This window comes from Plectropomus leopardus, chromosome 4 (genome assembly GCF_008729295.1).
Source record: "Plectropomus leopardus isolate mb chromosome 4, YSFRI_Pleo_2.0, whole genome shotgun sequence".
Classification (NCBI taxonomy): domain Eukaryota; kingdom Metazoa; phylum Chordata; class Actinopteri; order Perciformes; family Serranidae; genus Plectropomus; species Plectropomus leopardus.
Window position 1 is genome coordinate 20144734 of NC_056466.1, and position 17833 is coordinate 20162566.

Consider the following 17833-nt stretch of genomic DNA (forward strand, 5'->3'; position numbering starts at 1 on the left):
TCAAATTGACAAAATCAAAAAAGACCTTCAGTTAGACTTAGACTTTAGCACCAATGACTCCTGACTTGAAAACTCTTGAACCTTCCAAGACCAAAGATTAAAAAGTAGGCTATGTACTTTAAAAAGTTCACCATGAATCAGTTCATTTCCCCTACTATTTCTTTGACATGCCACTTTGACACAAGACATGCAACAACATACAGCATAACCTCACATGAAAGAGGCTTAAAAATTTGGAAAGAGAAAGTTATGAGTATTTTTTTTTATGTGAAACAAGATAAATACAAGAAGACAGGACAGAAACATACAAAATGAATCCTGTCGTGGTTAAAAGTGCTATATGCTACTAAAGTGCAATGTTAGCACTAATTTTTTTAATTTTTATTTTTTATTTTTAGTATGTTGCATCATTTTAAAATAAAATTGTTTTGACAAATAAATACAAATTTTATAAAGCATTTAGGATTTTTGTGAATTGAATAAATTATTACTCTGCTGTTAAAATGGCATTACATTTGTTGAAGAGTGCATTAATGCTTGTTTATACTTTAAAACTAAACTCAAAGTTAATGACTTGCCTGTCTTATTTTGCAAAGACTTGGGATTGACATGTGTCTAGGAAAACGTCTTCATTTGTACAACCTCTGCAATAAAATATACTCAATTTTTAGGTATGAAAGCAAAGTTCACAGCGAAAGAACTCAAACTCCCAAATCATGGAGAGATATCAAATATAATCAAAAGAACATCAAACATTATTGTATAGTATCATTTTCATTTTTGTTGTTGGTGAGACACCAGGAGTTTTAGTTTTTATGTTGTAGTTTTTATTTTATCAACCAACACAAGACTTCACTATCTGAGACACTGTCCCGTGTTGTCTCCACCTAGTGGTCTCTCCCTGCAATTACATCCAGACTTTTATAATCTGTATGTTTCAGACTAAATGTGTGTGTCACAGGCTGCTCTGTCCTGATGCATTCAGACTTTTTGGGAAAACTGGACTGAGTGTCTGTATGAGACTCATTGAAGTTACCTATCTGGATTAGTCTCTTTTTGTTATTAAGAGGATTGTATTTTCTGAATTATTTGGTTTGTGTTTACTATGTTCCCTTTCCCTCCTGAGTTCCTGCCCTGCTTTTCCCTCAGTTACCCATGACGCACCTGTCCTGCATCAGCCTCGTTCTGCTCCTCAGTTTCTCTCAGCTCCCTGCCTGTTATCTACCTCATCACCTGATTCCCCTCACCTGAGCTTCTCCACATTTTTTCTCCACCTGCGCTTCATCCCCTCACAAGACTTGCTTGTATTTAAGTCCTGGTTTTCAGGACAGACTTTGCTGGATCCGTGGTTTGGTTATGTGAGGTTCAGTTGCTGTGTCTTCGATCTTTTTGAGTTCTTGTTGCCTTCTGTCTTCTGCATTTGGGTCCACCTGCTCTGCGTCTCATGAAGGTGTGTGCAGCAGTGCTGGAGCTGATCAGGACCCCGTGATTATGAATATGTTAAGTCAGGTGCTGCAGGCTGATGCCAACATCATGTTTGATTTCTACTGACAGACATAAATTAAACAGAATAGTTGTCTGGGAGTAGTCTCACTGTTATCATTTAGGATCTATCCAAAGATTGAATCTGTCACCATAACATTTGACCTACAGTAACATGTACAAAATGCTCATGTATTTAGGATACTTCATACTGAAACATGGGCTTTACAGATCTCATTTACAATCAAAATGTGTATGTTGATCCTGGCCTCCAATCTAAAAGTTGCTCCAAAGGGTCCATCAACATCAAATTCTTTGTTTCTGGATAATGTATGTACTGCATACATTATGGACAGCCCTGCAGTGCTCCTAAGTTTATGGTGTTGCCAATTGTAGGAAGAAAGTCAAACACAGATCACCTACTATAGCTGATGTGCTGTGTAACCGTTTGTTTCATCTGCTGTCAAAATATCAACTGCACCTTGCGCAGCACATGCTTTACGCTGCAGTAGAGTCAAACAAAATAAGGCTGACAAAGACATTAATGTATCACAGCAGCTGTTTGGCAAAAACTTTTCTTTTGCACTTTCACACGCAGAGCAAATGTGCTTTGCCTGCAGCAATTTAATCCAAAATTGACATAATGTTAAAAGTTAAAAATTAATAAAAATAAGAAGAATACGGATGGAAATGAAGCTCATGTTTTGTAGATGCGAAGGATGTTGAATTTCACAGACTTGATGATTTATTGCCTGTGACGGCCCCTCTGCTCGCGTCCTCTGCTTTCTCATTTCATGGCAGCAGACTTGATTGACTGCAGTCAGCAGCATTGGACACAATTTTGTAGCAAGGACAGATGTCCTCGCTGCAAAATTGCCCCTTTGTTTTTGCAGCACAACATCCCTACAGCACATTTTCACCAATCTACTCCCCACACTACTGACTCTACAGATTTCTCCAACCTATTTGTGAAGTGAAGATAAAGACAGCATCCTTACTTCAGTTGTTGAGGATGCAGCACCCAGTCTAAAAAAGGTAATGTGAATTAATGCATCGTACCTCATTTTATTCCTACCTATTTGTACAATTTATTTGACATTTATTGGATCACTTTTAATCAGCAAATTACATTATTATATATTTCGTTTCCCTCTCTTTGTCCAGTCTAAAAGCCAGGTTGTGACAGCCGACATATCTTTAAAATACAGTATATTCATCTTCATTAAAGACACAATGAAAAAGTCACTGGGTTTATTTCAATCTTTGTTCCTGGTGTTTTACACAGTCCACGCACCTATCTGAAGATGTCTGCTCTAAAAAAGGTTTGAAATACCAACTGTTGAACAATTAACAAAACTAGTTTTTAGTCTATGCAGTAACACATGCAGCCAGCAGGTGTCAGTCAGACACATGCAAAACCTCAGAATAACATCACAAATTTACTACTGTGTGTGTGACTGTTTGTCAAAGTACTCCCCATGGTCCACACAGTGTGACAAGCCGTAACACACACACGCGCGCGCACACACACACACACACACACACACACACACACACACACACACACAGGCATGCAGCTAATGTTTTGCTTCTGCCTTTATCTCTCCAGGGCCCTGTGTATGGCTCGATCAGATAAGAGGACGGCTGCTGTTGAGGCGTTTCCAGATGTGAGAGAGGGACGGGGTCTCCGGACAGGAACCACACAGCTCATAAACAAGGTCAGAGGTGAAAGGTGGAAGCTGGTTCCCTTACAACCCCATTAAAAAAATTTCCCTCGATGTATAACAGCACAAAATCTTACAAACACACTGACGTCATGGACCAAAACTGTTTTTATTACATGTCTACATACAATCCAGATACTGGAGAGAGCACGTACGCTTCAGAAGCAACGGTTCATCATATACATTCATTTAACAAGGGACAAAATTTAATTTAATAACTTTTATTCAGTTGTAACAACTGCTTTCAATGCACAGAAAGATAGAAGACGACCCAACATGAGTCATTTGGGGAAAATCCTTGTTACACTGCGACTGTGTAACGCTTCATTAACGATCATAATCAGTCCATTTAAATGGATAACAGCAGGTGATGTCCACCTTTTTAGAAGAATACTTTGTAACGGCCTAACTGGATGAGTTCAGAATGTGAAATTGGTTCACACAGAGAAGTTTGTTTATTTTGGGAAATACCTTTATACCTTTTTATGCTTTCTAACCAAGAGTCAGATAAGAAGTCTGATATCAATCTCGAACAGGAGACTGGGATCAATATTTTTATCCAACTAAAAATAAATCAGCATATTTCCACAAAATGTCAAACTTTTTCTAAAATGTATTTTTAAGATATGATGACTAGCAAACAGCAGAAATGAAACCGCAAAGTGCTCAATCGTGATATACTTCAGAGAAAAGATAATATTGAACACTGACATGATAATACTTCAAATAACACCATAAAAATATTCCTGATGTTTTTTGCCTCATTAAGATGAAAAATATGATTGTTCCTTCATGTACTGAATTTAAACTGATAAACACTGAAGCATGTAAGGGGCTCAGGGTGGAAGACCAAGTAACATTCACTTACATTCACATGATCTTTCACAGCTGATAGTGGAGAGAAGATGCTGAAAATGTAGGAGAATGTGAGGGAAAGAAGAGCTTCTTTGGAAAGCAGCAGACTCTGCGAATGATAATCTCAAACTGTCTATGTGTTTGTTGGTCCAGCACTTTGGTGTAGGGTGAAATATCACTAAAACTATTTGGCAGATTGTCAATAAATTGACTTTTATGGTTCTCATAGGATGAATTCTTAAGTGAATTTGGGGATGCTCTGACTTTTGCACACTTCTTTTTGTGTGGTATATGGCTGTAGTGCAGTAAAAAGGAAGTAGTTTCTACATGAAACTACTCCTGACAAGGTTTGTGGATTATCTTGCGTACCCGGATCATGATTTCTGGAAAGAGACATTTCTGATGAGTTTTTCAAATGTTTTTGGCGCTTTGAGCACTCAAGTCGAGTGCCATCTAGTTCTATTATCTTGGAGAAAAGGCAGACGTCTCTCGGGCCGATATATCCAACATTAAGCAACTCACATGAAAACAATCTAGATAGATAAACAGCACTGCAGGTAAGAGGAAAATCTGTAGTTTTGATTTTGGGGTGAATTGTCCCTTTATCCTCAATATAGCTGAGCCAGGGTGCAGCTGAGGTTAAATAACAGCGTGAGAATGTGCAGCTGAGCTAATGGATGTTGAGCTTAGACAAGAGGAAAGAGATGGTGGGTCTGACAAGCTCAGCTCTTCAACATACAGAAGATAAAGCCTTTTGTTTTGTTTTTCCTCTCGTGCCACCGTCAGGACCTAAAAATAAGTAACAAGTAAAATAAATTGTCTGTCTCTCTCTTTTTGACCTTTTGACACCAAACTATTCACAAGGTCAGAGTTAAGGTACTAATAAAACAGTAGTCCCTCATATAAACTCAGTATACTCAGACTGCTGCTGGACGTGAGGAAAACATTGATGTTTCACAGATTCTTCAGCACTTGAAGGCCAGATGAGGGCAGCAGTGACACTCCCTCTTTTTGTTCCTGGATGTCTGCAACGATTTCCTCCTCCATCAGAGAAAATCCAGTTAGGTCAGACATTAACTTGTTCACCTCCACTGGGCAGCCTGGGCCTCTGGATGGGTGTTAAAGTCGCCGGGGGCTGGGGCACCAAGCAGTGTCTGGGTACAGCAGACAATGGACAGACCTGAACCTGAGACAGAGAGAGGGAAATGAGCGCCACAATACCTGGAAGCTGCCTACTGGGGATTTCAAAATAAGGCTGTGAATACAATTAGCTGTGTGCATACATTCATACACACACAATGAACAAAGCCAGGAAGCTTATCGTAGTAGTAAAACATACACAACGTGAAGCTCTTACATAAAATCGGATTGTAGTACACATGTTGAAGCTTTTCCTGAAACATACTGAGCAGCTGCTGTTGATAATACTTAAAAAAAATACAATACCAGTATCCATTATTGATCGTTTGAAAACATTTTTAATGTTTTGCAATTAACCCGTCCACCAATAGGTCAACAAGCTTATCTCATTAGCTCCAGCCCTCCCTCCCACCCTCTGGGCACACTGCCATCACTGTCTATTGACAAGCTGCAGACATAACCATAATTAGGCAAATTCAATACACAATGATACAATTACTGACTACAGGCCAGAGCAAGGAAGAAAGATGGAGAAAGAGGAAACTGGACAAATAAAAAAAAAAAATAACCCCCCGTAATGTCAGGAAGCCTGAAAATAAGATCAGTTTGTAATAAGCTTTGTGTTTTTTTTTTTGTTTGCCTGCAACATCGGCATGAATGTCCTTCCTCTCAGTGATGTGTTCTGTAAATATTCTTAGAGACGGCCGCCTTTTGCGTTCAACTGAACATCATGGACTGGATCATTTGGAGAAAGGGCCTGCTTTCACCACAGGCAAAGTTTCATCATTTATAGGAGGGAATCGAGATCCGGCTCCAAATTGTCTAATCCACTGGAATCTTAGCCTCCGACCTTATCAATTTCTTTCATAGATGTTGGCATGTTTTTCTGACAAATGTACGTTGCAGAACAATGACGTCAAACTCATGTGCTGCTGGGAATTTGTTAAAGGAAGGAGTCATGGTGGAGAGGAGGAAATGATCCAAATCGTATTTTCATTTCACTACAAGAGATGGCAACACGTTACTTGTAGTATCAGTAAGATAATAATGTAATGATAATGATAATGGGCTCAAATTTCAGGAATTACATGTATCTGACCCTCTTCACAGGTGTTTCACTGCATCCAAACCAAGCAGCATGTCTGTTACAGAGGCAGGCTTAGCAAAAACTTTTTTGACAAAGAAAAACGAAATGAAAACAAATGCTTAGCAAATATTTTCTTCTTTTGTTCTATTTACATTCATGCTTTTTCTGTGTTTCTTTTACACTGTAGTCTGACCCAGAGATTTTAATACAGTTGTGTTGACACTGAAAACCTTGTGTAGACCTGCTTTTGTTTCAACGCAGAATATTGATCGGGAATCAGTAAGGGAATGGAAAAACAATTGGACCTATAAGCAGATAATGGCATTGATATCAATAAAATCTTTTCAATTCCCATAATCAATCTATTACTTTGGAAGCATTTACTGAAGGTCTATTTAAATAATCAAACAAAAAGACTGGACATTAAAAAAAGGTAAATAATCATAAATGGAGCCGAAACAATTCATCAAGAGAAGCTATTAATTAAGAAAAAATGCCAAACTTTTTTTTTAAATTCCAGTTTCTCCATTTTGAGGGTTATTCCTTTTTTTGTCTTATGTGATAACAAACTGATTGTCTCTGCATTTTGTATTGTCGGGAAAACAAAAGAAGCAATTTGATGCTATCGACTGGCTTTTAGTGCATTTGTCACTGTGTTTCTGACAATTTAGAGACCAAACAATTAAGTTTGACAACTGATGTTTCACTGTTTTGTTCTGTGTTCCTTCGTCCACATCAAACGAACAAAATAACTCAGCTGTCATAAACTGATACACACAGATATTTTACCTCGTAGGATCGTCAGTTATTGAGAATGGTCCTTTTACACTGACAGTGTTTCTGCTGTTTTCCACTGTGCTGTAGCTGAGAGTCACCTAAAGGCAGGGCGACAATAACACAAGCTGTTTAGACAGTTGGCAGATCAGCGGGTCTATGTGTGTGTGTGTGTGTGTGTGTGTGTGTGTGTGCGTACCTGGTTGTGTGTGTCTGACACCAGTCCCAGGTTCTCCAGGTGGGAGTGGAACAATGCTGAGCGGGTAAGGCTCACGCCGAGCAGGGCTTCCACGATATAACCAATGGTGCAGTCATCTGGGAGGCGAATGTGCTCAGCTGTCGCCATGAAGGTCCCACCACTAGACAAAGAAAGAAGTAGAGAGCGTGAGAAAGAGGAGACGAGAAGATACAGCTGAGACAGTGCCAACATTATCTCATAATAATATAAATTAAAGAGCAGACTGACCTCGCCCAGGGTTTCATCTTGAGAGCGAGGCCATGGCTCAGACAGAATCCTGCTCCTCCTGTTGCGAACCAGAATCGCACCTGCTTCTGCACACAAACACACAAACACTACATGAATAAAGGCATGAGCGAATTATGAGGCAATGGGCCCCTGGAAAATAGATATGCAAAGAGCCCCACAACCTCTCCTGCATAGGAGCAGGACTTAAACACCTTTATGGCAGTTGCCTCTATTATTTTTTGCTAGTGATTTGTGTCTTTTTGTGGTCGTTAATTCATCTTTTAGAGACTTTGTGTCTCCTTGTAGTCACTCTTTGTCTTTTGGGGTTAATTTTTTCTCTTAGTCATCCTTTTGTGTCTCTTTGCAGTTCCATTACATACACATACATGCACATTTTTAGTCCCCTGTGCATCTGCCTGTTTAGTGATACATATAGCTATGTATGTTTTGCTTAAGTTTGGGGCCAGTGAATGTAATGTAGATTTCACTCTCTGGGAGGCTGAGTTCAGGAGAAAATTTAGAGTAAACTGATATTTCTTTAATCACTTTTGCAACTTAGAGAATGTTTATGTAATAAGTGAGAGACTGTACAGGGACTGAGATATAGAAGTCTACTTCGGTTATAGAGCAGGAATATGAGTGTGCAGCTGGAGAACTCACAGTAAATCACAGTTAAAATTTACCATTTCTGTGGTGCCGATCCTCTCCATTGCCTCTATTGGTCGCTCGAGGCTGGGCCGCCCGATGTAAACGTCCTGTGTGTGACTGTACTGAGACAAGAGCTTCAGGAGAGGGCCGATGTTCAGGTAGTTATCATCATCTACGTGACAGAACCACCTACAACAAGACGAGAGTTAGCGAAATGCTTTTTGAGTACGTTAATGACAACTAATATTGTGTGTGTGTTTGGAATGTGTCTTACTTCTTCCCAGAGTTAATAAAGGTGTCGTACTCCAGAGCCATTTTACAGGAGAGGGCCTGACGATTGTGAGCCGCTGAGCAGTTGGTGTTGATCAGGTGAGCTCCTGATAATCAATAATAAACAAAAGTCAATAACCAACCGTGGAACTGTAATGGTTAGAATTATAATAGAAAAGAAATGTATTAGTGTTTATACTGCCCTGACATGATCAATATTATTGATATATTATTTATGAAAGATTGCATCGTTGGCTGTAATCTTATCAGAGTCATCCCTGTGTCACGGAGTCTCCTGGACAGCTGCACACGTGCATTCATTGACAACAAACTTGGAAACTAGCAACAGGGCAGTTAAATATGAGTTTTGCTGAAAATACTTGTGGTTTTAGCCCAAGTGTTTAAATGTGACTTATGGCATCTGGAGAAACTACGAAACTCTGTGAGACAGGGATAACTTAAATAAGATCAGTCATGTATAATATTGGCAGCGATGTACGTTGCACTGTGCTGTTGGATCATTATTGTTCTGATAGCTGTCACTTGCATCAGGGCAATAACCTTAGAAACAGATGCAACTCTGCATTAGTTGGGACATGGAGCCCCAATTATAAGTCAGTATACCATCACAATGATGCTGAAGCTGTGATTTGAAGGTAAAAAAAACATTATGTTTCTTTAATCCAACCGCTGATTAATTTCTCTGTGTTGAGTTGCACAATACGTTTGATAATGAGAAGAATACCTCATTGAAAGTAAAACAATTCCATGAGTAAGATGAGGAAAGTCCTGTTGATTAAACTGGAGTGACTTCCTGTGCTTCATGGAAACACAGTATTGCCCAGTCAGCAGCTAGGTTCCTGCTTTCCTGCTCACACACTGCAGATAACACTGCTGCTACTCAGCGAAATGCCTCTGTGTGTGTGTGTGTGTGTGTGTGTGCATGCTGCTCACCCATCCTTTTCCTCAGCTTCTCGTCCTCTCCATCAGTGAACACGAATGTCTGTGGAAAAAGCACACAGTTCATGTTATCACAGCAGCCTTCAGTGACCAGCGGGGGAACAAAAACATCACCACACAGACGATCTCACTGCTCCACCTTTATTGTTCATGGATTGTTTATGATCTCAGGTGAGACTCCACCTGTTTCCTCGGTCACACACACACAAACACCGACACGCACCAACGCACACGGCAGCAGCAAGCGTGCTAATATTGGATGGAGGCCAAGACAAAGGTAAGCCTCTTGTCTATCAGCAGCAGAGCAGCTGGTCTAAACTTCACTCTGTGTCTGTGTGTGTGTGTGTGTGTGTGTATACACATGGGTGTTTATGTGATGAGTGATAGGGTTGAGGGTCACTGCGCGCTCAGGAAACTGTGTAGACCCCTCAGCTTTCCACAGGAAGTAAACATGCACCCTGAGTGCACAAATACAGAGTAGACTGTAAATATTGTCTTGGCTCTGTACTTCAGGACAATAGATTTAAAATGAAACAATGACAGTGAGGTTAAAGTGCTGAATCTCAGCTGTAATTTGAGGCTGTTCACATCCACACAGAGTTAACACTTCCCACATGTTACTAAAATACAGGAGGACAATGGTCGTGCACATGTTAGACAATGTTTTAAGAGTTATTATGGCCAAACTGTGTAGGACTGCAACTAATGTTTTCTTTTCATTGTTTATTAATCTGCCAAGTATCAATAATTCACCGATTAGGTATTTGGCTTCTTCATTGACAGAAAAGGATATATGTTGATCAGTGTTTGCCAAAATCATCAAAGTTGAAATTAACTATAGAGCCATGTCAGACTGTAAGCACGTTTTTTTTTTTCTGCTGTAAAGTTGTGCAATTTGGAGATCTATGGGGATTGAGTTGCTGCGTGAGCCAGCCTCAACTGGCCACTCAACGAACTACAGTTTTGATCATAGACGATCAGCTGTTTCTGCCAAAATGACCGTCTCTGTGAGCTGCTCTCCTCCTGCAGCAGCAGGGGCTAACATCAAACTCTGAGCTGTTTAACGGTCCCAAAAACTCAAACCAAACCAAAATGGCTTGACTCTGCTGTAAACTAGTTAATTACCGTTGGAGCATCTGGTGGCTCAGTGGATAGAGCGGCGCCCCATATACAGAGGTTGCATCCTAGCCGCAGCAACCGCGGGTTTGATTCCGGCCTCAGACCTTTGCTGAATGTTGCCCCCCCTCTCTCTCCCCCTTTCATGCTCACGCTGACCTGTCAATAAAGGCAATAAAAGCCTGAAAAAACTAGTTAATTACCGTTGGGTAACATTAGCCGTGTGATGCTAACAGTTAGCCCTACACTACACATCAGTGGTCTTGTGATAAACAGAGAGAGAGAGAGTGGAGAAGGGGCTGAGTGAATCAATATGAGAAATTAAATGATCATTTACCTATTTACAATGGTCAAATTTGTGGTTCAGTTGGACAAAATTTCAAGGTGGCACAGAATACAAAGGGATTGGTTAAATTTGTGTTGATTGTTGCAGTCGCAACATCGCAACACCATGGAGGGTCTGAAAGTGTAATTTTCTTGTCCAAGTCGGACACATTACCTCAGTCCAATTACGAAGCATTTCTACTTGCTGAGTCATGTTGATGATTTAAGAGGTGGCTGGTTGCTTGTGAGGCAATGAAATATAGTCATTTAAATGCTAAAACAATGGCAGTATGTGTCCTTGTAGTCCATAAAACTTTCACTTTAGAGGCAGCGATGCCAAGATGAGTTTCGACCTGCAGATCAATATTTAATGGGTTGCTGCAGTGCCGGCCTGGCAGAACATCAGAGGGGAAGTTGCCAAGAGTCCGCTTGTTTCTGAATAATATTCTTTAAGCAGAAATTGCCTGCAAAGGGCTTGACACCAAATAAAAAAATGACTTACAGGTCCAGTGTGTAGGATTTAGGGGCATCTTTTGGCATGAATGGTCAGTAATATTCATTGCTATCTCTTCATTAGTTTATAATCACCTGAAAGTTACAATGGTTGTGTTTTTGTTACCTTAGAATGAGGCATATCTACATGGGGAGTGAGTCCTCTTCCACAGAGTCTGCTAGAATAGGCAACCAATAGCTAACTCTTTTAACACAGAGATTACACCATAGAGCCACTACAAAAGTCCCATTGTTGCGCTGCCTTTGTCTTTTTACACACAATCAAATAATGGTGTCATCATAACACTCCAGTGTGTGATTTTAGACAACATGCCGGCACTACTGAAGCAAAAAAGTCGTGACAGGCATGACATGACAGGCATGATGTGTTTAACACAGCAAAGTTGGTCTTTTGTGTGAAACATAACATATGGGTCAGCAGCACTTAATAAACTTTAACAATGGCATAACATGTCAATTACAATCATTTACCATCTATGTTATAGGGCGGCTGGGCTCGTCTTCTGCTCAGAGGGTAAGGAGCTCCTTGACCCCATTGTTTTTCCAATTTGCGGAAATTTTCAGCTGCTGTTCTCCTCCTTTTAGAACTGCTAGCTGCTCTTTAAATTTCTTGCAATAGGTTGCATGCAAAAGTCACACCCGTTACTGCCCCTCGTCCCATCCTGCTGGTTGTGCCTTATTTTAGAGACTGTGGTTCAGTGCTGATACTAGCTCCATTGCTGGCTCAAAGGTGAGACAACTTTGTCCCCCCATTCTGCAATCATACCTTTTATACAAAACAGCAAGGCGGCATAATGACGTGATATTCCCACCTTGAACAGGCACTGTAAAAGGGGCTACTGGGTCTAGATAGGGGCAATTGACGTGATGGCACTGTAGCTCTTCTATATGCTTGACACATGGGAGAAGTTTCAGTTCTGCAACCTCACCGCCAGATGCCACTAAATACTACACACTATACACGTTTACATAAACTGTCTGTTATCCGATTGTACACATCTGTAAATTCCAGCTTAAAATACACACTCACACCTCATAGTCATTATTTCATTTTCAAACAAAATGCTGCAGTATGAAGAAAAAAAAGTGTCCTCTTGCTGTTTGACTTCACTGAACACACTGCCCCAGTGAGCAGACCAGCCTCAGAGGGTTTCCACTCTGCAACCTTCCCGCCATGCAGCACAAATTCAATAATAAATCTTTGGTGCAAGTGTTGTGTGATCACATCACTGCCTGTGGTAGAGAGAGAAAAACATATCTGTGTGTCCGGCCAGCTGTTAGCTTTTGTCAGCCTTTTTTTCTCACTCTGAGCCTCTTAAGCCTCTGGAGAGCGCTCAGCTTCTGAGTCTGCTCAAGTGTGTGTCACACCAGTGTGTGCTTGGGCCAAGCTGGGAGGGCAGGGGAGGGTGGGGGGTCAGAGTGAAGAAAAAATGTGGATTTGGAGGAGGGGGTTGGTGGGTTATTGATTGTCGGCAGTTGAGCTTTACAACACAGGAAGGAGTGGCAACAACAACTACCAGGGTAGGAGAAAGTGGTGTGTGTGCATGTGTTTACTCTTGTGACACATTTTTAACTTCCCATGAGAAATCTGGTGAGTTCCCAGGGCGTCTGTGTAAGTGGAGGTAACACTGTGAGAATGTGTCTGTGTGTTGCTGTATTTCCATTACTCAGCAGTCTCACAGTATAGAGGTGTGTCTGGGAAACAGGTAGAGTTACACACATGCACACACACCTGACCGTGAGAGCAGATGCAAGAATGCGTCACACACACACACACGCACACACACCAGCTGATTTCCCCTACATAAGCTCTGTTTACATGTAAACAGTCCCAATGCAGCACGTGATGAGACTTGAACGAGTCCTTCCTCAAACACTGGGGTTTAAATGGAAATCAGAGCGACCGCGTTGCGCTCCGCAGTCGTGTCTGCATTTGATTATGACCTTTGAAGCCGCTGGGTGCAGTTTACCACAGTCCCATGTGTTTTACAGCAGCAGATTCATCTTTGACTCACTCACCGCTTCAGACCAAAACGCTGTCTGCTCATACTGTTTGATCTCAAATATTTATCTGTAAGGCTCAACATGTGTCTTTCAAATCCAGCAGGCATGTTAAAACTCCTCCAGATCACAGGACAGCTGGTTTAATGAGAAGGAAGAGATGGTTTCTAATCGGGCTTACCCCTTAAAGTCAATGGTTCGAATCATCAGTTGGAGACACTTCAGCTGACTAAGATTCTTCAAGTCAAGTAGGTTTTTTTTGTCAGTAAATGTACTTTTAGTAACTTTTCTGTCCCTAGATGTCACTGATGAGTGATCTCTCTTCACTTTCACCAGCTCTCTGGTCCAGGCAGCTGCAGACCCAGGCTGAGTGTGAGGGAGACAGAAGCAGCTACCTGGAGGATAAGAAGCTTTGCCCGACCAGGCTCTGAGATGACATTATCTTCTGCTTTCTGCTTAGAAGTGGTGAATTTTCAGCCCAACACAACTTAACATGATTCAGTCTCTGGCTTTTGTTTGACATCTAGCGCCTATAAAAAATGTTGTTGCACATCTCCGATCCATTGTTAGAGTGGTTAGCACCCATTAACTCAAAAGGCTAATTTTGTCTTGTTACTTTATTATGTGAATGTAGCTGTCAACCTGAACGTCCCACTGACACCCATTCTAGTTGTCAGACTATATAAAAGAAAAAAATCTGAGTTTGCTACATGCCTAGTTTCAACTACGATCAGTGGCAGAAGAAGATTTCAGATTAAGAGCTGCAATGATTGGCTGATTAATCGTAAGTTATCTGGCAACTATTTTAATGACTGCTTAAGTAATATTTCAAGCAAAAATAATAACAACTATCTAACTTTTCTATGAGCGTGACAAGAATATCTTTGAGTTTTATACTGTTGGATGGTAATTGATAGATTAATCAAAAATAAAAAAAAGGCATCAGTTACCTATTGAGATTATTTACTTACATGAAAGACACAATGATATGAAAGAAAAAAACTACACTGCACATAAAAGTCCAGAGTTCAAAAAAGTACTTGAGTAAAAAACAAAATAGGAGCAACAAGTCAAAGAAAAGAAAGGCTACTGTTAAACGACTGGGTTAGGATTTAAATAAGGTGTGAAAGGTATTTTAATGTGGAACGTGTCCGAGGGGAAGCATTATCTCAACTTTCTTTATCTGCGATTGGATAGTTCAAAGGCACTAAATCATATTCTGTGATCTTACAGCAGATGTTTTGAGTAGAAACAGAAATAGCTGGTAACTACAGCTGCTGTCTCTTAACTCTCATGGTGTATTAAAGATAACATTTCTCTCTTTAATGTGGTGAAATAGAAGTAGAAAGATGAACTAAAAGTACTAGCACCTTCAAAGAGAACATATATTTTTTTAAACTTTCCACCTCTGAAGTTGTAGACTTCTTTAAAATTTAACCTCCTCTTTTATTTCAAAGCTATGAAATCTCAGTTTTAATCGTGTTTGAAGCATGGTTTTTAAAATTCAGACTACAGTGAGTCTGTGCGTTGATGACAGTCTGAATTACAACTGAACAATAGTTTTGTTGTATTTGCAGCCTTTCAGCAAATCTGCATCTCATATTCTCTTTGAGACAATTTAATGAATCGTAGGGTCCATTCATCCATCTGCAGTATAGTCTTTCCTGCTCTGTTTCTCTCCTGCCTGGTATCATGTCAACACGTCTGCAGCGGTGTGGTCAGCCTGTTAGCTCTCAGGTCTGCCTCTCATACATTACAAAGGCATCTATCTCTGTTTTACAATTTACTGGCAGGCTGGATCAAAGAGGCCGTCATGTTAGGGGGTTTATAACTCCTCTTGCAATTTGCAGCAGGAGATGAGGGAACCCTCACCCTATACAAATACAATTTCCTTTCATTTAGGAACAATTTACATGGGCTCATAATTTGCAGAAGGCTATTTAAGGTCTGATCTTAAATTATCAGCAAGTAAATCCAAGGTACTATGAGGGAAAGCTGTTTGACTAGGATTTACACAAAATAATATAATTTGAAGGCTAGTGTATGCACTTTTTTGGTTTGTACCCACTTTAGTGAATCGGGTTGTAGTGCTTCTCTCCGGGTTTCTGACAGCTGTAATAGTCATGTTCTTTTTTGTGACATTATCATTAAGTTAAAGTCGTATTTCTGTTATTTGACAATATCTGTGTCGCTTGTATGAAATTCAGCTGAATTGTTTCCAAGTGGACGGGTATCAGATATCCTCTAAAAACGCGCCCGGGGACTCACCTGTTGCATATTTCTGGAGATCCAGGTGTCCAGCAGCAGCTCCAGTCTCTGCCGGTGATAACTCCCGGTGGTTTTCACCGCTATGAACAGGTCAGCCGGGGAGAGATGCTCCACAGGCCCGGGGGGAGCGCGTCTTCGAGAAGGGTCGCTTATCGCTCGCCTCTCCCGGGTGAGTTTCCGGAAATACGCCGAGAAAACTTTTCCGCCCGCCGCTGCAGCAGCAGCAGCAGCAGCAGCAGCCGGGGGGTCCGCCGGCTCTCTTCTGCTCGGCTGTCCGACAGTGACAACCAGCATCCCGGTCACGAGCAGGCAGGTGACCGCGGCGGCCGCTGCAGAGCTGAAGCTGCTTTTTTCTGGTTTCCACATTGTGACTGTGATGGTTTTACAGCTTCTTTCATGGATAGAAAGTCTTTTCTTCAGTTTACAACATCTCCATTGAAGCAACTAACGGCCGCTCTCCTGCTCTCTTTCAGAGGCTGACCTCCCGCTGTGTAACTCTCTGCATTATTTTACAGTGAAGTTATAAACCCCTCCAGTGGGCGAGACGCTGCCTCGTTCAGCCAATGGCCGGTTTGAGCGCTCTCTGTGGGCGGGGTTAGGCGGCAAAGAGGCGGCGAGGTCCACATGTCCGCAGAGCCTGACTCTGGCAGTCAAGTAAGCTGAAAGGTTTCTGTATGCCACATTAGAGCAGCAAAACCACTGTTTGCAGTATAAAGATATAAAAGAGTAATGGCGCCCCAAACAGAGAGTAAAGTTTATGAGTCTGTGTGTGTGCTGTAATAGCCTACAAGCTTTTCTGTTGTTTGTTGTGGTAAGCTGGTCTGGCTGCACGTGCATATTAGTGCATGTGTGTATCCCGCTGTTGAGCTCATGGAAACATGTATAGCCACAGACTGTTTGATTTGTAGGTGATACAGACCTACAAACCATGCTTACCACCAGGAACAATAATGATGACAATAACTTTATGTGAATGTTTAAAAACAGAGTTTACAAAGTACTTTGACAAAAAAAAAAGGAAAAACAGAAATAGGGCACATAGAAGGCAATACTACGGAAGCCATGAAAGGACATCTTTCTATACATTTTATTTTCTCAGTTTTCTCGAGATCACGGCTTATTTATGCCATTGCCTCTCGATTTTGATGCTCGTTTTCTCGTGATAACAACTTATGTTGGGAAAACAAGGCTGGTTTTCTCGTCATAACAGATTAGCCTAATTTATCTCATTATCTTGGAAAAACGAAGCCCATTTTTTCGAGATAAAGAAAACTAAACATCTGGTTGGTCACTGTGATAAACAAGATGAGGACATGCCATGCCACTATACCCCACGCTAATGAGCTGAGTTAAGTCTATTTTTGCTTGTTTTGTGCTTTTGCAACTCTGTGGATACTACTTACAATTACCAGCCTGTTCTGTGAGATTTTGCAGGAGGCATCAGTTTTCAGTTTAACCCTAACCCTACTGTAGTTAGCCATTTTTCAACATTTTCTTCAGCGTTGACTTTTTGGACTGTTCTTTTGAAATTCTACATCAAAAACTGCTATACTTTCTCTTTTAGTCTCTGGAAAGATTGCAAATATATTATTTTAAGGTTGTTTTTTTTTATTTTTATTTTTTTTTACAATAATACAACCACTTAACAATATCTTTTCCCTTTGGGTGTGGCCCTATATGAACATGCAATTGGATGCATTTGCTCTGTGATGGTACATTTACACAGATGGTTGATAAATCAAAGGGGAGAAATAGCCTACAAGAGAATGTACCTCGGCAGTCAGCCTTTTCCTTTAATTCAGCACCTGTTTGTATTTGAGTGTGTGGTGGTGTTTCAAGGCCTAATAGTGAATTAGAACATTGGTTCTAAAAGGAAATGGGGCTAAAATTAGCCTGTATCTCACTGCTACTGATGTACTCATAGCCTCAATGATATCACTAGGATTAAAATATGACTGTTTTTGCAGGTTTTGTATTGTATGTAAAGTACCGTGTTAATAGCTTGAAACATTACAGCAGGAGATGAAAGCAGCAGTTTTCCACATTGGACAGCAACATGCATGCTGTTCATCTGTGAGAGAGCCTGGCAGGTCATCCTCGAAGTGGACAGATGTTGAAGACGACCGTGACATTGGGGTGTGTGTAGTGCGGCCAACCACACACACACACACTCACACACTCACACACACACACGCAAACACACAG

At 40.9% G+C, this 17833-nt stretch overlaps 1 protein-coding gene across 1 annotated transcript; it reads right to left on the reverse strand.

Moving 5' to 3' along the window:
* Nucleotides 1–4472: 4472 nt before the first annotated feature.
* LOC121942114 (beta-1,3-N-acetylglucosaminyltransferase lunatic fringe-like) lies at nucleotides 4473–16103 on the reverse strand. Its single transcript, XM_042485220.1, has 8 exons — nucleotides 15629–16103; nucleotides 9401–9449; nucleotides 8451–8553; nucleotides 8212–8365; nucleotides 7529–7614; nucleotides 7262–7421; nucleotides 7078–7163; nucleotides 4473–5247 (listed from the first exon to the last, which is right to left on the reverse strand). Exons 1-8 carry the CDS (start codon nucleotides 15992–15994, stop codon nucleotides 5181–5183), a joined length of 1071 nt encoding a protein of 356 aa, XP_042341154.1. The 5' UTR covers nucleotides 15995–16103; the 3' UTR covers nucleotides 4473–5180.
* Nucleotides 16104–17833: the final 1730 nt, after the last annotated feature.